This window comes from Schistosoma mansoni (assembly GCF_000237925.1).
Source record: "Schistosoma mansoni, WGS project CABG00000000 data, supercontig 0013, strain Puerto Rico, whole genome shotgun sequence".
NCBI lineage: Eukaryota > Metazoa > Platyhelminthes > Trematoda > Strigeidida > Schistosomatidae > Schistosoma > Schistosoma mansoni.
The window spans coordinates 173,705-197,745 of NW_017386025.1; the positions used below are offsets into that span (position 1 = coordinate 173,705).

General features: G+C 31.4%; 1 protein-coding gene across 1 annotated transcript in view; it reads right to left on the reverse strand.

The window, feature by feature from the left end:
• Positions 1–24,041, reverse strand: part of Smp_026670 (hypothetical protein) — a gene marked incomplete at both ends in the record, with an annotated part of 47,519 nt that overhangs the window by 14,721 nt on the left and 8,757 nt on the right. The window contains 2 exons of the mRNA XM_018790816.1: positions 1,459–1,648; positions 23,272–23,464. Coding sequence (XP_018645838.1) covers positions 1,459–1,648; positions 23,272–23,464 — 383 coding nt within the window. The remainder of the gene's footprint in view (positions 1–1,458; positions 1,649–23,271; positions 23,465–24,041) is intronic.

Sequence of the window (24,041 nt, forward strand, 5' to 3'; positions counted from 1 at the left end):
TTTGACGCGCGTTTCGTCCTATTTGGGACTGGTCAGCTGGATGTACCTGAATCTCAGAGTTGATATTCACTCTGGAACTCTAACCCAGTTGCAGTCCTAAACATCAATGGGAATATTTAAACAAACAATACTAAGTGAATTTAAACTTCACCCCATTGCATAAGCAAGTGGCTACCAGGACTCAATAGCTGAGTGGATAACGCGATGGCGTTTGAAGAGAAAGGTACTGGGTTCGAGTTTCAGAGTGAACATCAACTCTGAGATGCAGATATATCCAGCTGACGAGTCCCAAATAGGACGAAACGCGCGTCAAACTGGATTCCACTGCTAGTCACTATCCATCTTTGCTTTAAATGAATGTTACTTATAGTAATCAATCTTCTTATTAAGATCTTTATGTTGAAAAGGAAACGTATATATGAATCAACTGCTTAAAACAACTGTTCACTGTTCTTCTGCGTCTCCTAAATGTTCAATAACATAATTTTTTGTTTGTTTTTGTCTTAATTTCCAATTCACAAACACGATTATTTAAAACACAGCGGTTAGCTGAATTTATATATATATATTCATCAACGGAACAGCTGGTGAAATCAAGTTTCAATGAGAAACGTATTAAAATTAGATTCCGTGTGAACTTATTAATGTGGGCTAATGAAGTGTTCTAAAGCTTTCCGAAATAGCTGTCTAAAATAAACATCAAATTGAACAATTTCCATAAATTACCATTTGGTGAGACCATAATTTATCGATGACCTTTAAGTGACGCCAAACTGAACATTAGAGTGTCCACCTAATAACTAGGATCGAATGAGGGTTATAAACCAGTGTGAAGAATTAGAACTATGATTTAGAGTTGATAGTCAAGGATAGAAACTAGATTTAGGGTTTTCATCACGAACTGATATCAGTTATAATGCCAAAACTCTATTTAACCAAATGGATGGGTGAATTTCGCGCCAAAATCCGAGACCTGTTATCTTATACCTGATTGGTTCGGCCATAAATTATAGTCTCGTCCATTATTCCAATAATATCATTTACATAAACACATGTATTTCGTGACTAACTGAATTTCTTAGGTGAAACATTAGTGAAACACTATCTCAAATACTTATTTTCTGTTAAGGTTATATAAAGTGAAAGATTTTCTTCGCATGATTAGGTTAACAAGTAATTTAATACATCTAAATTGATCCATGTTATTCTAAATGCCTAGGACTTGATCTGCTGCCTGAAACCATCATCATATTTTCTAACACTTACCATCTACCTCAGGTTAGCAAGCTATTCAGTATCACCACACGAAAAGTGTTGTGAAAAATTGTGTACACTCATCTATGCTAATTTACTGAGTTTCATTATCTTATTTAAACAACCTAATATTCCTAAAAGATTTGTGTAGATCTCATCACCATCAATAAACAAAACAAAAGAAAATCTAATATTGGCACATACATTTTCACGTGATATTATTGATGGTACTTTATTTATCCATGCTGGAACTGTAATGATTGGAGTATGATTTTTAGTTGCCATCAACTCAAATAAAGCAGATGCATTGTTCACTTGATCCATATGATGTAACTCAATAATCCATATAGGTGGACAAGCACAAATGAGATAAGTGAAATTGCACAGTGAAAACCTAATATAAAGAAAAAAGGGGAAGAATATGTTAGTCGACAGAAACATTAATAGATAGATAGATGTATGCATAATCTCAAACAAATGTACTGAATTTAACACGATATTATTCAGTATACTGTATGGAATTCGAAAAATGATGACTTGGTTTACGTACTCGACATTCAATCATTTGGATGCCAGTTTGAGTCTCACTGACCTTATTTAGTTTGATCAGTATCAGAAGTCCTCAGGAAAAAATTGTTAATCTAAGCAGATTTGCCTGACTCATACTTAACTAATAATATAAGGATCTACGAACTTGTTACAAATAAAACTACTAACAACAAAATAGTGAACAGTCAGCCGGACACATCATTTTATAACAAATTTAAATATGCAAAAACACACAGGTTCTTTGAACAGCATTGTCTACCTGGTAGTATACATTAAATAATTCAATTAATCACAGAAAAATGAATAATTAGTTCACAAAGTCACAGAACTTGAAGACTTATCTACTTGGGTGAAAAAAACTTTGCTTACTTCGATGGGTATACCAAGACCATAACCGTGGGATGTTCTGAACACGATGTCCTACAACACCACTACGCATAAAGAACAATCTTTAAAATCACCCACTATCAGCCAACTACAATCAGATTACAAAGGATATCTAGTGTCCTGTCAAGTGAAATGGTTGGGGTGTCTTAATTAGGACAATCAGGACACAACAAAAATTTGATATAATAGCCTGAAATTTGTACTTGTTAATTGCAATTATGTTGTTGAAAGTGCTCCAAAATTATTTATAAAGTGCAGAAGCATGATGCAAATTATGTATTATGTTCCGATTGTTTCAATGTCCTCCAGCCTTTATATTAGAGATAGACATAACCCTTATTTGAATTTTTCCTGGTACACAATGATACAACTATCCCAAAAACCTTTTTCCCTAGGTATCAATATTATTTGTGAAGGGAGCAGGGATCAATAAACACATTTTACGATAAAGCGAAAGGTGATAGATTCTGTCAAAACGTATAAGGTTTATGAGAATCTCTCTCGGAATAAAGAAAGGTCATACAACAGAATAATTTATTTGACTAAATGTGATTTCTTCACTTTATTCATTTTTAAAAAAAGATCTAATTAGATGTCTTTCAGCGTATTTCACATTATTTTTCCAAATGAAGCTACATAACTTTAGTGAAGTCATGTTTTAAGTTTGTATTAGGGTAGATATTTTACCTAAACAGATTTTCAACGACCTATATTAAAGTCAGTATAACTTCAGGAAGGTACTATGCAGATTGCATAGCGCCTGATACGACATTTAACTTCTCGATATTGACCAATCTTAATCAAAGAAAATAACAAAATAAACTCCAGTTAATGCATATTTAACCGCTTAAACGTCCTTGGTTTGCTACATAAGTTGAAAGTTTCATGCCTGAATTCATGTGTGATCAAAAGTGTAAACTGTTGATGAGCTCTAAATCATTGCGAAACTGTTGTTGAGTAAGATTTCTGACTTTCTATGATTCTTCAGCTAGTGTAAAACCTTAATTCAAAATATGAAAAAAATCTCTGGATAATTTCTTAATTAAATTTAAATGGATATTAGTCTGAATCATTGTGACTTAAACATCACTTATGTATAATTACCTAACTTACTTATGTGTCATAATGAAATCAAGTTAGTAAACTAAATTTATTTATAAAACAATTGAACAGAAGATTATCATAATAAAGTCTCTTGTTAAATACTGTAGTGAACAAAACACCTCAACTACAGACCCGCAGCGGCATCCACAGAATGGCACCCTTCCCCCTTCTCGTTGGCAGCGAGACCAAATGCAGTGAACAAAATACGGATGGGGACAATCGAATGTACTTAAGTACAAACTTACAGACTATCTCACTAAATTCTGATAACCATACAGTAAACAGTCAATTTGCAAAATAACAATCAATTATCTCAATCTTAACTGTTCGTTCTGCAAATATCAGTCTGTATTTCATTGTTCATGCATTTCCGTACCGATTGCGCTTCATTCCTGTTCGTTCCTTATCGATCTTCTACCAAAATACATTCTATGTCTGACCATCACCATATGCTACTTATATGGATATAAGTAGACCACATCACAATACTAGACAAAACTAAATTTCAGAATTACTGGTTAGTTATAACTTTGTGTAATAATGGTGCATTAGTATTTGGATAGCTAATTATACTATTTTTATGCTTCATTTAGCAAAAGGTGCAAGGAAGATTTCAATAAACTTCTTACTTGTATACATAAAATGCTCCCAACTATTAGTCCTAATATCAGTTCTTTGTTTCTTTCTTTATCTAATAAATTTAGTCAGATATGTTCTGTTAAGCTAGAAATACATGTTATTGGGATAAATATTATATACGTGACTTAAAGATGGTTTCGATTACTAAAATAACATCAACTGAAAACTTAAAAAAAACTAAAGGAAATATTGATCAACAATTTTGTCAATGATTAGGACTCTTTCATGAAAGATCATATTCATTACTTTCAGGTCAAATCAAAGGAATTAATGAATTTAAAACAGTAAGTACCAACGTTCAGCTGTCGATACTTTTTCAGTTTCGGTTTTAATAGTTTATCATTCACTGTCCGTAAGAGACGAAATCTATTTACTGATTAAACTGGATTCAAAAAACTAACAAATCAAAGAGTATTTTTTTTATATACTACTGAATATCAGAATGATCTTTTGAAGTATTATGACTTCTTGGCTGGTTAAATAAAACACACTTTATACAAGCTGCTAGAAGTTTTTTAAAAGTAGAACTGACTGATTTGATCAAATACTCAATAAATACAAACAACTCTGAGTAATGAGGATATTATGCTTATCAAAGTTGATAATATATATAATCTACACTTTATATTACCCTCATTTTATACCAGAGAATTATCAACAACAACAAAAAAAGAATCTCAACAGTGATACGTATATTTATATCCAAATATCTGACAACTTTTGTATGGTAGCTATTGATGTGAAATAAAATTACTTTGGTCATTTTAAAATCTAGAATGTTTTTACCACTCAGAATTATCAAAAACGTTTAAGTGATTACAGACTTAGAGGAAAATTATTATGACATAACATTATTTAATTGTTTCCCGGATGATTTTCCATCATATATAGTTCATATTCTATACAACTATACAACTATTCATACTTCATTTCAATGTTGAATATTCAAACAAATCACTAGTTGAAATTGACAATTTAGACAAATGAGAAGATAAGCTAATAGATTACTTTCTAATATGACTTTAAATCAAAAAAATACCAATGAATTATCATTGGAAACTGCATTTAATATTCTCTCTCTCTCTCTCTCTCTATATATATATATATATATATATATATATCATAGTTGAAGGCGTGAGTCAATTGAAGCTAGACAACCAAGGAAAACCTGGAAGCACTGTACGGCTGTTTCGTCCTATTGTGGGACTCCTCACTGAAGACAATTGGTGAATAGTTGCCCAACTTCGGGGATTGGTTGAAGTTGGTCATAAACACCATCGGATGCCGGCCCGCTCAGTGGTCTATTAGTTAAGTGCTCTGGAGCGAGACTGGTAAGTCCTGAGTTCGAATCTCGCGAGGCGAGGTCGTGGATGTGCACTGCTAAGGAGTCCCATAATAGGACGAAACGGCCGTCCAGTGCTTCCAAGTATTCACTGGTGATCTAGTTTCAATTAACTCACGCTTTCAACTATGAAAATACTAAATCTCCTCAAAAAACCCCTTCTGATATTCATTTTGGTTTCACAACAAATCTATAGATTTCAATAGTGTAAATATCCAATTAAATAGATTAATCTATAGAAAACAAAATAACCAAAACAAATATTATTATTACTTAGCATTTAAATAAAAACATGGTTAACTTTAAAATAAATTGACAGAATGTCAATTATAATCTTACATTATATAAGTATAGGTTATTACCTAATTACAATACTTGGTTGTAGTTAAATGTTAACTAAAAAGAAAATAATAATAAAAAAGTACTATACACAAAGATCAATTGCTTTTAGCGTTTAACAAAAAAAAACAATTAAAATGAACATTTAACAAATATAAGATGTATATAAATCAAAGTTCAAGGTCAACACATAGTTACACATAGTTTCTTTAAAAGTTAAGTTATATAATAACAAAAAGGTATTTTCTTTCCTCATATAGGTAATACGAACAGTTTTTAGTCAATTATCTTTCTATATGACATATGGGAATGTAAATTATACTAAATACATTAGATTTTATGAATTCAATCTCATACATGTATAGTTATTCCTTATTTACCTATTGTGTAGTGATATCTGATTATGAAGAAAATACCTATAGAAAAATACTTACTTCTTATATGTACTATTCATATAGTAAAATTTATGAATGTATATTATTGAAAGATTAGATCAAGTTGTTTATGTATACATTTATTCATAAGAAGAAAATATTTACATGATTGTTTATTTACACTGATACTTGATTACCATTCATCAAAAAGATTATTATGTAGATGTTTCAGAGGAAAAAATAGTTACTATGGTGATTAATTAGAGTTAAATTAAAATAAACACTGAGTTAGTTATTTTTGATCGATATAATATTTTATATAGTTGAAATCATTAGTCAATTGAAGCTAGACCACCATGGAAAATATGAAAGCACTGGACGGCTGTTTCGTCTAATTGTGGGACTCCCCAGCAGTGCGCATCCACGATCCTGCCTCGCGAGATTCGAACACAGGACCTATCAGTCTCGTGCGTGAGCGCTTAACCACAATAGGATGAAATGGCCGTCCAGTGCTTCCAGGTTCTCCATGGTGATCTAGCTTTAATTTACTCATGATTTCAACTATATAAAATTATTAAAATCTCCACACAACCCCCTTCTGATACAATATTTGTTTATAAAAACTATTAGAAATCTTTTTTTTCTAAATTATATAATCGAATCTTACTTTTCAACTATGCAGTTTAGTTCAGATTATAAGTAAAGGTTATTTTTAAAAAAACAACCTTGGTCTTCAATACATTTCACGATCATTTGCTTCGACAATTTAACAAGTAAACTTACATTTTAAATTAATAATATATTGTAAAAATATTCCTTGTATTATTGAAACAAAACTTCCCAAGAATAAATGTAGCTTCATAGAGTATTATTAAAATGTTTAAAAAATTGACATGAGTGGTATTGTGGTGTGTGCTACTGATGTCAATAGATATAAGTAGTATGTATCACCAATCGAAAATGAAATACATGGCAGCAGAATGTTAAGAAGATCAAAGAAAAGAGATCGAGAACAGAAAGTGATTGATATGGAAACGAAGGAACAATGAAATCTGAAACAATTGATTGACATTTTTACAAAGGTATTTATTGTATGGTTCTGAGATTTTGCTAAAATGTTCTGTAACTTTGTATTGAAGTACATTCTATTGTCCCCACTTGTGTTCTTGTTCCCTACAGTATGTAATACAAGTCAGACGTTAAAAACCTGGCACCTGGCCCCTGTGTTCTCGTTCAAAAGATTATGATTATGGTTAAACATAATTGTTAAACTGATTATATGAGATGCAGGTACATCCAACTGACGACTTCCAAATAGGACGAAACAAACGTCCTGGATTTCACTGCTAGCTGCCATCCATCTTTGTTTATAAAGCCTATGACTTCAGGCATTATCGAGACAATTCGCACAAGATGCACATATGCCGATGGGATATTGATCTACTGCAGTCCTAAACATTGTTGGGAAGATGCAAGCAAACAACATCAAGTGAATTTATGATTATATTCTGGTTTCAAGATTTTCTAAACTGACGGTAAAGATTTGGAACCCAATTGATAGAATACTTATTCATTTTATCACCCATGTATTAGTTACTTTTTTGTATTTAATCTTCTTTGAAATCGTCTATTATTCGTTTTCCCAAGTTCTTTTCCATGATATTTTCATAACATTCACACTAAACAAAATATGCATCACTAAAGTGTATTATTTATTTTAAAAATACTGTATATTCTTTTATGGGGTAATCTACATTGCGGAAGTAGAACAAAATTTAGAGCTAAATTATCAACGGTCTCTTAAGCAAACTTTATTAAAACTGAAGTTCAGAAATCATAAATTAGGGAATACATTGACACAAACACTAAGCCCAGACACTCAGTAATGATTTTATGGTATAAACACGATCTGTCGAAATCAACTCTTTAAACAATCACGGATTTTGCTGTCCTTCAAAGAATTAGTTATAGCTGATCTATGATCACGAGCATCCCTCATCACCCTTAGTGTTTGTTTAGAACGACAATATCACCAAGATGTTCCTCTTATTTATGCATAAGTGGCATTGAACGTCAAACTGATATGGAGACTGTCTATGTATCTGTGGATTTCCATTGAACTTCTTACTTCAACAGAAAGCAGGAATCACAGGAGTCCACATATTTATAATTCCAGAAAAGTTTAATTATTTTTTCTTTACTTTGGTCATCTATGAAATAAACAATTTTAAAACTACCCTTAATCAAAAATATAAATCTTGCATTTAATACATTCATTAGCAATTCTGTCGTACATAATCCAACAGGCATTTGCTATTTATTCTATGAATAATATGTTTTCATTTATTTCCTAGATAAATTTGTGAACTTTATAACTATCCTGTTAGTCATCCGATTTACTGAATAACTTCTCCATGATGTTTTTATCAGCTAAATACGTCTTTCACCCAGACTATTCATAAAATCTGGATATTCAATTCATTCTAAATGCAAACATATTTTTACCGCTGTGTAAACAATATGTGAAAAACAATTATCGCCACAGAGAATAGAAATAATAAAAAAGATCAACCTTCAAAACAACCAATTTATACAAATATTTACTACTCGTTACTTTCAAGATTTCAGACTTATTTTGAAGTTAAATTAAAAATACATCACAGATGGGAACTTTAAAAATAAAGTCTATGACATTATCAGATTACGGAGTAAAAAATTGAAGAGATCTTATGTTTGTAGATAAACGATGTAATCTGGGTATTCTATGTATTATTCAGTGTTTACTAATAAATCATGTTCTGAAACTATGTGTCAGTTGAATTATTTTACCAAAGCTTTGGAAATGTTATGAGTAAATAATAATCATAGTTATTTTAATAAAACTTAGATTATTGAGTCTACCTTAACTCAGAAAGTAACCGTAAAATGCTTTAAGCAGTCTTCAATGTCATATACATGTTAACAAAGCGATATTCTACTATAAGTGTTTGGTTTACGCACAATTGTCTACAGTAAATTTGAACTTTTTAATAATGGTAACGATAATAATATTATAATCAGAAGGGGTTTTGTGGAGATTTAGTATTTTCATAGTTGAAAGCGTGAGTCAATTGAAGCTAGATCACCAGTGAATACTTGGAAGCACTGGACGGCCGTTTCGTCCTTTTATGGGACTCCTCAGCAATGAGCATCCACGGCCTCGTCTCGCGAGATTCGAACTCAGGACCCACCAGTCTCACTCCAGAGCACTTAACTGATAGACCACTGAGCGGGCCGGCATCCGAAGGTGTTTATGTCTAACTCCAATCTTAAAAACTGATCACTTCGTGCGACCAATGTAACCTGCCCCAAAGGAGCAATTAAATATAAAGATACACATCGATGTTGCCCAAAGCAAAAGTTTATCTTTAACACATCCGTGAATGATAGTCTTGATTGAGAAAACAGTACTGAGCTTAGATGGATAGAACGTTTTATCCAGAGATTTTGAAATCTGTTTATTTAATAGTTTGGCAGCAGTATTTTCTATAAATTCGATGTTCATAAAATGTTTACTTCCAAACTGATGTGCTTTTTCAGGATGCTGTCTTGGTGTTAAGTTCTTACCGAAGAATTTAGCTGGATAACCATTTCTGATAAGTATTTGTCAAAGTTGAATTAGTTCGTAATATGTTGTGTATTTAGAACATGTTTGTCTAATCCTCGAGGATAAAGGGTGAATCAAGTTTCTTCTTGAACTCAATGGGACCCAGCTATGGAACTTCGTATAGCTACCATTCTAGGTCAGTTTACTATATATAGACCACTGCAAAGAAATCTCCTTCATTCGTTCGCCTCTGTTTCTATTCAGCTAAGCTCAATCCGGTCAATCATTCGCGGATGTGTTAATAATAAAAATTTGTAATCCCACCAATCACAAATGACCTAAAGAGTTTTAAAACATTATCAGAAAGGGGGCTTTGTGGAGATTGTAGTAATTTAATAGTTGAATTCATAAGTCGATCCGGCGAGCAGGATAGTGAATGCGCACTGCTGAGAAGTCCCATAACAGGACGAAATGGCTGTCCAGTGCTTCCAAGTTTTCCATGGTGGTCTAGCTTAAATCGACTAATGAATTCAACTATTAAATTTTAAAATACTTAACTGTAGATAAATACACTTTACAAACCAAATTCAAAGTAAGTGAACGGTTTTTTTGTTAAAATATCTATATCGATAAGGGATACTAACCCTAACTCAGGGTCTGAAAATTCGGAAAACATGAAAATTTCGCAAATATGATGAAAACGATCTTGGTGGTCTTGTAATAGTATTCCGACACGAAACAACAGGTTTTAAGAGTTCTTTATGTCCTAACGCTTCAGACTGGGCTATTTCGTTCACTACCCTACACATGTGTTGTATGCAGTATAAGCTATATTGCCATGTAGAGCTGAAGGTCTCATATGAGACTGGAGGTTCGCCATTGAAGTTTTGGATGGTTCGGCATTACTTTGGAAAGTTTTGCTGACTATTCATTTGCAAAATTGGTTTTCTGGTTAACCGAGTTCATTCATACTGGTGGTTGCTTTTCAGTGTTCTCATGAGTCATTGTCACTGGAACATTGTTAGACATGTCGCCATTGCTAACAGTAATCAATTCGACTGTCGTGTAAGTGGGATGGGTAAACCAATGCAAAATTACCCTGGCCCACAAGGATATATTATATAACTATAACTACCTATATCAATAACTCAAATTGTGAGGTATCATTTACTAAATTGATAAAACTATTTATCACGCGTTTTTCCAAAGCACCATTTACAAATAATTGAGCTACACATAATAATTTCTCTCTTTATATAGTTAAACAACAAACATCGGTGAATCAAACAGAGTATTTGACTCTACTTTTATTTTAAACAATATTGAAAAAATACACATGATTTATCAAATGTAATAAAGACCATTTTTTTCGAATTTTTGTTTCCACCAAACTAATCAATTTTACAAAGTAAGTGTTAAAGTTCCCATTGTGAAAATTAGAACAACACATGTAAGCGAACAATTGCTTTCAATGAGATCGTCATCAGGCTTTACTCTGATATATACATGAATATTTATACGAAAATGTTAGACTAATCAAGGCTATTTGAGTCAATAATCATAATGAAATAGAATACGTCACCGAGCATAATAGTTAAAAGTACAAGTTGATAGTGGGAAGACAACTGTACTGATAGTAGTAAGAATATTCAATTACGATAACAAAAGTCTTATCAATCGTTCAACATTGGAAATAAGAGGTCCAACGTGGGTAAATAGACTTAGATTAGTGATCACAAAACATTAAAATGATTACGTAATAAGAACTGTGTAAATAATTAGATAGTGAAGAATATAAACGGAAAGAGACGGAAAATTACAAATAGTTTGGGCCAACATACGTCTTAGTTATAAAACATTTTATATATTTTAAATGAAAACATATAGTGGAGTCAAAACAGTTATATGTTACTCAACAACAACAACAAAGAAACAGTATAAATTCATTTTAGTGACAAAAGAATCAACTAAATAAACAATTCTGTCAACTAATCATATCATCACATGGTTAAATTATGATAAATGTCTTCTACAAGTGTGTATTCATGGAATAACTAATCAAAATAGAGTGTATTTGTTCAATGTCAAAATAGTCAAAATAAAACCCACGACGTTGTTTATATAATACGTAACACTATACGTGACTTATAATTTCTAACCAGAATATCTATGTCTATTTTTTTAAAAAAAAATAAGAATCAAAATATTTCATTCTTTAATTAATAAAACAAGGAAGATTTGACTACCATATGATTGGTAAAATAATAGAATGGAAAGACACTTTGAATGTTGAATCTTGATATTATTATGTGTTTTCTACATTTGTATTTATCTAATTCAGTAACTAAGTACTGATTCATATACTCAGTTTAAACAGTGTTGTATATATATAAGAGTAAATATTATTTAAGTAAGGAGCCTTAAATACTAGTTAGGAATTATAACTTAATAATCCCACGTATAATCCATTAACAAATAAACTACCTTTCCTTGTCCGAAAGAAAATGAAAGAATAAATTTTGTATTATTATTATTTAAACACATAAATATTGATACAAGGAGGCACTAGATATATATGCGCCACATAGATCTCATTTGGTTTGTGTGAGGGCTGTGATACTGCTCAGGTACCCAAACTGAAGCATGTGGTTTTCTTAAGGGGCCATACCCGGAGTCTTTGACCAAAAGATCTGATCCACAAGGCAGTGGAGCATCGTGAGGAGATGCAGTCCTATGGTAGCCGGTGACCAACGATTGATTCATACGCCATTTGTTCCCTCAGGAAAACGGAGCCCATGTGCACCATTGGTTTGGAATGAGGGTTTTCCAACTCCCCTAGGTGAACATTCCGTGTCCACCAACCTGGTTAAAGCGTCGGACATTCGCTTTTCGTCCTCTCAATTTTGTAAACAACAACCCCACCACGAGAAGGCAGTGAGTAGGACTTCCTTGGTAGAGGCTAAATACGCGTGGCCATGTGAGAGTATTTCGAGAGGGAGGGTGGCTCCTTCTCACTCTCGGCTGCACCAGGGCATTTGTGGGCTATCCAACTCAATGAATCCATTCACAAAAATCACCACAACAATAATAACAATAGAATAAATGTAAGTTACAATCTTAAGCTTGAAATTAGAAGTAATTGATCATGGAATATTCAGTCTAGTACATTTTGAAAACAACTGGATCTGACATTTCGTTTAATCATGAATCTACAGTTGATACTGGAAACAATGAGAATAATCAATTTATTACCATCATTTTGAACGTATTATGTAATACAAATGAGTTTTTTTTACAAGTAAAATAATTCTGGGAATATATATTTTTATCACTACTTCTCGAGTAGAAAAGTAATTTGTAGACATAATAGTACCCTCACCTATACCTGGGTATGTACACGTGTGAACTTATCAAACACTTTTGTTAACTTACTCAACAGACATTGTCATTTTGACGATAATAATTTGCCCTTATTTTTTCGCTGTTACTGCCTTGCTTGATTGATCATGTATGCTTGATCACGTTCTACATCTGACATATACATTCCAGTATTAGATTAAATGTTAGTTACTTAGATCATTCGATGACTTATTCACTTGCTTATATACATGCTTATGTCCTTCTTAAATCCTATTCGTGTTTAAAGTTTTGTTCGCATATACTTCGTGTACTCAGTGGTTTATCAGTTTTCATTGTATAATGGTAAATTGAAGTCACCACTTCGTATTGTCTTGTGAAATTTATACACCATTAGGATTTCTTTAATAACGGATATTAGCACGAACGATATATGAAACAGGGATTATTTCAAAGGAATCTCACTACGACAATATTACAAAGAGATGTATGATGCTTTAGTAAAATGCACAGCATGAAATATCAAACAATTTTATTTCAATAAAAAAACGTAAAAAATTGAGTAGGTAGAATGTTCGTTTATTGAAATATAATCTTTATTAAAACAAGTATAGAATATGAAGGACTGAATTTAAAACGGTTATAATCAAATTACAATAATGATATCTGTTTTGAGCCATTCTTCTTCAACTATTAACAGATTAAATTAACAGTTCAGTAATTAGTGAATTTATAGCAGTTAGCATACTTCAATTGAATCGATATTTCATGATAGCCGTTCAAATTTGCAATGAAAACGCATAGTTACCTAACATCAGCGGTAGTTGAAATAAATAAGTGTATATGTTTAACAGATTTAGTTTTGTATGACTTCATATTAAAGTGATGCACAGTTAATATAAAATGATTTTAGGCTTGTTGCCATGCAAAAGAGATATATTAAACTATTTAAATGCACCGTTCATCTTCTAATTCTTGAACCAGAAAGATAAATGTTAAGTACCTATATCATTCTGATCTCACATCAGCAACAGCATGTTTCAAGTTAAGAGTTTAATTTTCATGAATTGTAACTGTGGGCTGAAACTAATTTCCTCATAGTTAATAAGGATATTGGGTCAAAATGTATTTAATATTGGTTGATTTTTCACTTTCTAATTTATTGTTCTTATTTGTATTATATAAATAGTTTGTGTTGAAGGCGGAATGGAAAAACAAGTTAACATTTCTTCATTACAACATTAGTCAGATTATTATAACTGATAATCTTTAGTCTTATGGATAGTTTTTTCAGGAAATCATTAAAATCTAAGAATAGGTATCTTTTGTAAACATTAGAAACAACTGGTCTGTAAACCAATATGTGTTAGTAGGTATCATTACCAAGTTTTGATTTGGTAATTTCGAATAAATTGGGTAATTATATATATATATAATGATTAGAAAAATGAGATTTTCTGACGCTTCGTGACTCAGTGTAAGCCACTTCTTCAGAGAACAAATAACCAAATCGATATTAATCCAAGTTTAAATAGTACAATGGAACAATAAGAATATTAAGTGATGAATGAATCTGAAGAAATCAATGTCATGTCACTTCGGTCAACGTGATTCATAAGCAACATGTATGTAAATTTGCGTGTACGTATATGTGCACTGTTAAGGATGAAAATTGTGTGACTTTTATGGTGAGAAAGGATAGAGTTCAATTTGTAAGGTAATAGCGTGAATTGTATATGATATCAGACTAGGTGGCTGGGATATATAGTCCAAGTAAAATGAATGTAAATGCCTCCTTTTCTATTTAGAGAAGTAGGATTAAGGATTATACGGAAAGCTTCAGCTACTCTCTTTTTTATTTGTAAATGGAAAAGCCTCTTTGTAATTTTTTGATATTTTTGAAATCAATTTGGTAGTCGTTGAAAATCACTTAATATTATTTTTGTTCTGTTGTACTATTTAAACTTGGATTAATTTTGATTTGGTTATTTATTCTCTGAAGAAGTGGCTTACACTGAGTCACGAAGCGTCAAAAAATCTCATTTTTCTACTCATTAGGATATTACAAATATATTATTTATTTATAATATCTGTTCGGTTGACCTAAGCTACATCATTTAATAATGTTATCGAATCTACTAAGAGTCAGAAATAACATGGTTTCGAATTCTAAAGCATAATAAAGTCTGCATAAAATCAGCGTATTCGTACAGATATAGATGTTGATTCATACAAGATCAAGAAAACTGAATAAACAAAACAATTTGTACATTGAAGAATATACTTTGAAAAAATTCGTAATCATGAAACTATTTTAAATTATTGATTATATCTCAATTAAATTGAAAATAGACCATTGTGAATATGGCAAGTTGTGCCCTTCTGAATTACCTAGGATATGAACAGTAAAAACTATATATAAGTTTATATTGTTTAAAAAATATTGAACCTAATAACAATATGAAAACTTCAAAATCTGGATATTTTTCATTATGGATAGTTAATGAAATGGTTTTCCCAAGAATATTTTATGACAAAAAGTGATGGAGAATATCTGCTGCTCGTTAGGCTAGAGGTTTACACGGTCTGTTTTGGGGCGCATCTTCTACGCCTGCTTCATGCTTAGATGAGGTTTTCATTTATTCCACAAGAGCTTTACTAATTTGTCCTGATGATCTAATTTATGACTGATCTTTTTTGGTAGACAAACAAACATTCATCCAAGAACGAGTGAAAAAAAATCTATCGAAATTGTCAGTCATAAACAACACTATTAGGACAAGTTGTTATAGAATAACTAAAGATCTCACTTCAGCATGAAGTAGGCGCGGAAGTATCTAGCTCCGTGAACAAAATTGCATCAAAACTACAGAAAAATATTTTTCAGTGTTTAGTTGCACATGTATTGTGTGGGTTGTGTTGTGCGTATGTTTGTTCAGTTATTATATATATCAAATTATGATTAGAGTGATTCCTTATGTCAGATAAGGAATAAAATACAATTAATTTGTATATATAATAAATAACTAATAGATAACATTAAAAAAGTTACTCAATAGGTTAATTTCATGTCAACTATTTATGATTGTTAGTAATGAACCCATTAACCTGATTATTATTATTTTTTTCATTTTAATTAGTGTAAATTTAGAATAACTAAATGAATTACAAAAAACATATACATCATAAATATTCATATTTAAAGTAATTAGTCCCTTTGATAAACTACATTAGTTCGGATAATCTTTGTCTTCTTATTACACTATTGAAATATTCATATATTTAATGAAATAGTGATTTCAGGCATAAAATAATTTAACTCATAAGCAAAATTACAGAAGAAATAGTTGTTTATGGCAACATTGAGTAGTAAGATGGTGGTTGGAGGTGGTCAACAGGAAACCCTGGACCCGGGTTTCGTGCTACTTGGCACTTGTAAGCAAGGTGTACCTGTAATCTTGAGAGAACTGGTGCTCCCTGACGGATTCGATCCCGTGCCACTCAGCTATTTGGGCCGCGACCGACCTCCTGTAGGACTGAGATGTAATCACAATTGATTGATCACTGGGTGGTGATCAATGTCACGCGTGTCAAGTCCTTCTTCCCGGGTCCAGGGTTTCCTGTTGGCCACCTCTAACCACCATCATATCTCAATATATAGTGCGCGCAGTGTCGAGCCACCTAGACTGGTAGCCACATTGCAACTTGATCGATAGCACTCGATCAGCACTAAGAAGGACCTGACACGCATGGCATTGATCACCACCCAGTGATCAATCAATCGTGAACATTGAATAGTACTTGACATTTCTTCGAAACAAGCTTCAGTCTACAATTGACGCAACTTCAATCATATATAGTTGAGATCATGAGTCAATTGAAGCTAGACCACCATGGAAAACCTGGAAGCACCGGACGGCCGTTTCGTCCTATTGTTCCTTTATCAAAGGGATATATATATATATGCATATTCACATTCTAACTATAAGGGTTAAATTTTTTCAAAAAAAGCCCATTTCTTGATTTTCTTCATTAACTACTGTTATTTAGAAAATTAGGGAAGCTGAAAGGAAACTAATTAACAATTTTATTGTAGATATGCAGTTTTCACTTAGTTGGAATCCATCCATGCTATATATATACAAAGGAAGAGATGAAGAGAGTGTAATATATGCTGATTCAAAGGTCCATATGTTTCTTGTGACATGTAAGGTATATAATTCTGGATTCGATCTCATTTGAAGATCTCAAAAATTATTTTGCTATTCAGTTGCTTTTTAATAAAACATATCATGGGATAGATAAAGCATAATCAACGTTTTTTTAACAAATAAATTGAGAACTAACTATAACACTAATTTATTTCTCCAGGAACTTTTAGTTAAAAATGAGAGTAGTTAGATAATAATATCCCTTTACAGTCACTATTTAATAAAATATCCGATAGTTTGAAATGACTTTTTTCTTACTAGAAAAGTGTGTATCAACAATTTAGTGAATGATAATTGATATTCAGCAAAGATGGATAGTGACTAGCAGTGGAATACAGGATGCACGTTTCGTCCTATAGGGGACTTGTCAGCTAGACGTACCGGCATCATAGAATTCATGTTCACTTTGTGACTCAAACCCAGTACCTTTCGCTTCAAACGCAATCGCGTTATTCACTTAGCTAATGACTCCTGATAGCCACTTGCTTGTGCAATAGGATGAAGTTAACTCCGTTTGCTATTGTTTACTGAAATCTTACCATGATGTTCTAGGACTGTAATTGATCAATTTCTTAACGGTCATATGTGCATACTGATCAAATGTTGTCCTAAACAACAATGAGAAAATTCAAGTAAACAATACCAAATGAAGCTAATTGTTATTGATTATGTATTTTGGATGCCGGCTCAGTGGTCTAGTGGTTAAGCGCTCACACGCGAGACTGATAGGTCCTGGGTTCAAATCTCGCGAGGCGGGATCGTGGATGCGCACTGCTGAGGTGTCCCACAATAGGACGAAACGGCCGTCCAGTGCTTCCTGTCTGATTATATCGAATAATTATCTTTATATTAAATTATTTGGTTTCCATACAGCAATTAATATAAAAAACAAGAAGTAATATAGGAAATATTGCTAATAAATATATCTCAATAGATAACAGATGTAATAGACAATTTTAAGGTAGGCAACAACTATCTTTTGATCTGAAATATATTAATGTATTATATTGAACATATGTTTAGAAAATTGTTGATTTATCTTTTTACGCAAATAATTGAATAATACAAAAATATGAAATTAGTTAATTGAGAAAAATTAAAATTTGTACTTGCAACTAACTGATTATAAGTGAATTAACTTCTAATCTTTAAACTATCATAGATAGTATACGTAGTATTGTTTGTTTGAATATATCTTCCCATTGATGTTTAGGACTGCAACTGGTCAGTCTCTAATTGGCATATGTACATACTGTGCGTATTCCCTCGATATAGCCTCAATTCACAAGCATTATAAAAAAAGATGGATGAGTGGATAACGCGATGGCGTTTGAAGCGAAAGATACTGGGTTCGATTCCCAGAGTGAACTTCAACTCTGAGATGCAGGCACATCCAGCTGACTAGTCCCAAATAGGACGAATCGCGCGTCCTGGATTCCACTGCTAGCCACTATCTATCTTTTCCTATCATAGATAGTTATTTAATGAATTGAGATTACTGATGAAATTGAATATAACAATTTGAACTACATTTTACATATTTAAATGTAAAAAGTAAAAAAATGTTTAAATGGATATACATTTTAATAGTTGAGATCCTGAATCAATTGAAGCTAGATCACCGTAAAAAGCCTGGAAGCATTTGGACGGTTATTTCGTCCATAGTGGTCTAGCTTTAATCGAGTTATGATCTCAACTATTTAAAATCACTATAATATCCATAAGAACCTCTTTGGCTATATATTTATCGGATAAAGTTATTTTCCCTAATGAATTAATAGTCCGGTAAAAAAAATTCAATCATACGTTCAGTAGATCAAATTGTATACACATAACATAATTTTGTCTTGTCTGTAAGTTACACAATAATTTGTTTTTTTTGAAAAAAAAATAAGAAATAGTTTTTGAAAATCAAATAATGGACATGACGTTTGTGCTACTTATAGTCAACATGTTTTATAGAACATAAAAAAAATGTATTTTGCAGAAATCTTTCATGTAACATTACAAATATCACTTCAGTGAATACATTTCTATGATATCATCTATTTATTTTAAATATTATATTAATGTTTATCATCAAAAATAACTTATAACCATTATTTATAAATTTTCTAGATTACTTTCATTTAAAGCAAAGATGGATAGTGGCTAGCAGTGGAATCCAGGATGTGCGTTTTGTCCTACGTGGGAGTCGTCATCTAGATGTCCCCACATCACATAGTTCTGGGACTCGAACCTAATACCGTTCGCTTCAAACGCCATCGCATTCTACATTTAGCTACTTAGTGCTGATACTAACTTGCTTGTGCAATAGGATGAAGTTTAAATTCATTTGGTATAGAATGAAACGCATGTCCTGGACTCTACTGCTAGGTACCCTTCATCTTTACTTATAATACTTGTGAATTAAAGTAATATCTGGGCAATCCGCACAGGATGCACATATGTCAACAAGAGACTGACCAATTGCAGTCCTAAACATCAATGGGAACATACAAGTAAACAATATCAAGTGAATTTATTTTCATTTAAATATGATAATTTTCAAAGTTACTTACATTTTTGTAGCTTAATAAAGTTTCTTTTTTATTTTTAATATTGATTTATTGATTATTGAATACATCATTTTTGGTGTCGTCCATTTGATTAGTAAAATACCGAATTCTACAAGATTTTTTAAGCTACATTTTTGTGTAGCTTAGGCGTACCTATGAACTTGTCACAATTATACAACAATACTCTTTATTATTAACGAAGTTCTATTACAAACAACGTATTTTGTAGATTCAATTCTGTGTATATGCAGAAATAGGATTTTTCTCTCTATTCAAATTAAAGCGTCTACAAGAGTTCTTGTTTTTCCATAGAGTGCTTTAACTCTATGTTGGCTTTTAGAGAATTTTTTGTTGTCCTTCTGTGATACCATAGCACGAATACGAAACTAAAGTACCAACCATAATCTTTTATTCAATTTTTTCATCAATAACGAATTGCCATTTATTAAACTTTAAAATATCTGTTGTATTTTTGTCTTTCTTTCGTTAAAAGATTAAAGCAACGCGTTTAGTAGCTCTTTTGAATAAATATAGTACAAGTGAAATTTCAGGGCTGAATGAATGTGTGGGATTATAGTCTATGTACAGGTCCCAGTGTATCGATCTACAGTAAATGATCGGATTAGGAGTTCTATTTAGAAAAAATTCCCTAGCTAAGCCGTTTGGATGTAATATTTCATAATGTTCATTTTTATGCTCGAAAGAGAATTTCATGTTACCCGGTTATGTATTTATTAGTTTCGAAAAGATACCTAAAGACATGTCTTTAAGGACGTGAAATCAGTTGAGTTGTAGGTCATCTAAATATCATGGATGACAGAACATTTTGAAGTTCAAATGTTCCGACGTACCACAAAGTGACTTTAATTTGTTTTCTAGAATTAGAAGGTTACTTATTACCAACACATTCTGATCAATACTGACTTCATAAATGTAATGAGTACGAAAATCTTTGAACAAGTAAATAAAGTTTACAAAATCTGAAAATACAAATTGATAGAATACATAAATTATCTCAATTCAAAAAACACACCTAAATGTCTCCTAGAATATATATTGAATGAATACTTCAAGAATGCGTTAATTAGAATGGAGATCACGACTTTAAGGTTTTCGTGTGAAATTGAAGTATCACGTATAAAGATAAGTAGAAATACCTTTGTATACCGTTTAAAACCTAAAAAATTTGCAAAAAATTATTATTGTAACCGAAAAGTAAAAATGATGGGGTTATGTGTACCGAATGAGCAATTCTGTCTAATTTAATTGTGTACAACTGGCAAATGTACTCTATCCCCAATTCATAAACTGAAACCCTTAGTTATGAAATAATCGTTAACTTGATGGCACTATATACTATAGACACACCAACCACGTAACGCCTCTTGTAATTTTTGAGTGAAATCTATTTATCCATATGACACAGCATGATTACGTTAAAACCGATATCAATTCGGGAGGAATACTCTATCTCTAATTCCCTAGTTCTGGTATAAAATATCTGACACCAACGAGGAACAATGTGAGAACTATAAATCCGTTGAAGTTATTTTAAGAGTTGAAGAATATAGACAAACTGTAGCCATTAGGATGAGTTTGTATGTCATAGTTTTTTCAACTGATAGGCAATAACCCATCGAAGCCATGGTTAGAGTTTTTATTTGTGTAAAATCGGTTCATACTACATTACTAATTAGTCATTTCCTATAAAATATGATTAAGCTTATAGATATATGTTCTATAAAGTTGATCATTCTTGGTACTTACAGAAATTCAATGAACACATAGGTTTTTCTAATGAGTAATCATTTCGTTATTTAGTATTAAATGAAAACAGTGACGAAAACGTTAGATTCCAATGTTCATAAGTAAGTAAATAAATTTCCAAACTAGAAGCCTATTTAAAAAATAATACTCTTCAACTGTAAATATAAAAAATGGGATTATTTTTATTATCTCATACATTTTTGTCAGTTTTCCTTTCCAAGTATCTTTGCATTTTATTACGTATAATTAAGTATTACACCTTTTACATTTTTATAAACAATCATCTGACAATCACTATTATGGATCCTTACCGTGAAAATTATTAACTTACTTTACTCATTATTAACTAATTCATGGAGAATTCGAGGTTTATTCCTTTTTAAGTGAAGACTATACTTTAAAGATAGTTCTTTTTAATAGTCGAATTTATGAGTTAATTAAAGCTAGACCACCATGGAAAACCTGTAATCACTGGACGGTCGTTACATTGTAATATGAGACTCCTCAGTACTGTGCATCTACGATCCCACCTCGTAAGATTCGAACCCAGGACCTATCACTCTCGAACGCGAACGCTTAACCTCTAGACCACTGAGCCGGCCGACATCCAATGGTGTTAATATCTAACTTCAAACAATTCACGAAATTGAGCGACACATCCACAACTGTCTTCAATGAGTTACTATCTCACAATAAACCTGGTTGAACTCCACTGGTCACTGCTTTTCACTATAACTCCAAGAAATACCTCTTGAAGCCAGTCACTATTGAGCATATGGTGAATAATATCAGGAGTTTTTTGTGGATATTATATTAATTTAACTAAAGTTAATTTCTGTTATGCTTATATCTTTTATGATCTGAATAAAATAAATTTACTTCAAAGCATTTACATTAAAACTATCGTATTATCATTATCATTGTACCTAACAACGTTGTTGTTGTTGTTTAAATAATAACAGCAAAACGACTTATGGTGTAGATAAAAGTTTCCAGTTGAAATTTATATACTACAATTTATTAAATATTTTTGTCATGACTGAGTTTTATAGCAATACATGTAAGCGAACAATCGTCTTCAATTAGATCGTCATCAGGCTTTACTCTGATATATACATGAATATTTATAGGAAAATATTAGACCAATCAAGGCAATCTGAGTCAATAATCATAATGAAATAGAATATGTCACCAAGCACAATAGTTAAAAGTACAAGTTGATAGTGGGAAGACAACTGTACTGATAGTAGTAAGAATATTCAGTTACGATAACAAGTCTTATCAATAGTTAAGCATTGGAAATAAGAGGTCCAACGTGGGTAAATAGACTTAGAATAGTCATCACAAAGCATTAAAATGATTACGTAATAAGAAATGTGTAAATAATTAGATAGTGAAGAATACAAACGGAAAGAGGCGGAAAATTACAAACAAATGATAACAAAATTAAAAATAAAATTTAATAATAATAATAATGTCATTTGTTATGTCCGACCATCGAAGGGATAAGGGGGTTACAAATTTCTTTTGTACACATAAATTGGGGTGAAATGTACGAATTCCTATGGCTTCTTCTATATAAAGGAAACGGGAACGAACTCCGTTGGGAAATGATAGAGGTATACGATAGATCACTCGAAATAATTTCGATTTATCTACATTATGATCACTATCAATTAGATATGCCAAGATAGAACTACGTATTGTTTTTATCCGACCCTTTATAAGACTAACATTATTTTCTAAAACTACTCTATGCTATTCAATTGTATACATCCACATACATATAAAGTGTATAACTTACCATTTAGATATAGTTGGTGTTACAGATTTTCCAGATACATATGCATTAATTGCTATAATTAAATCAATTAATAATGGTATAATTGTTAATGTTAATAACCAAAATCTTCCATCTTGTTTCTCCTTTACAACACTTACAATAGCTGTACATGTAAAACATATAAAACCAATACGTACTATAATAGCTCTAAATGCTATAATTAAATGTACAAATGTAATCCAACTTTTCCAACAATATTTACCATATTTATGTGTTCTCCATGATGATGTCATATGATTGGATTGAATATTTTTATTAAAAATTTTTTTATTATTTGATAATTTGATTGATTGATTAGTTGATATATTACTATTATTATTATTAGTAGTATTATTATTGATTGAATTCGATGATTTAATTTTTAAATAATTATTAATTGATTCAATAGATGAATTATCATTATCATTATTATTAAATTGATCATTATTATTGATTATAGAATTTTCTGAATAATCAATAATGAAATCAGTTGATTGATTATTTTTATTGATTGGTGTAGAAGGTTGAATTTCTATTATACATGATGGTTGCATGATTTTTTTTATAAAAAAAAACAATAACAATCACAACTTATGAATTAGATTGTTTTAAATAAGATCCTGTATTAAAAAAAAAGAAAAAAAAGAATGTTATTTTATTCTAAGGAATAAATGATATAATTTTATATTATAAATAATCTGGTACGGCCGTGAGTGGGGAGGGCTCGCCCTCGCTCTCGAATTACTCTCACA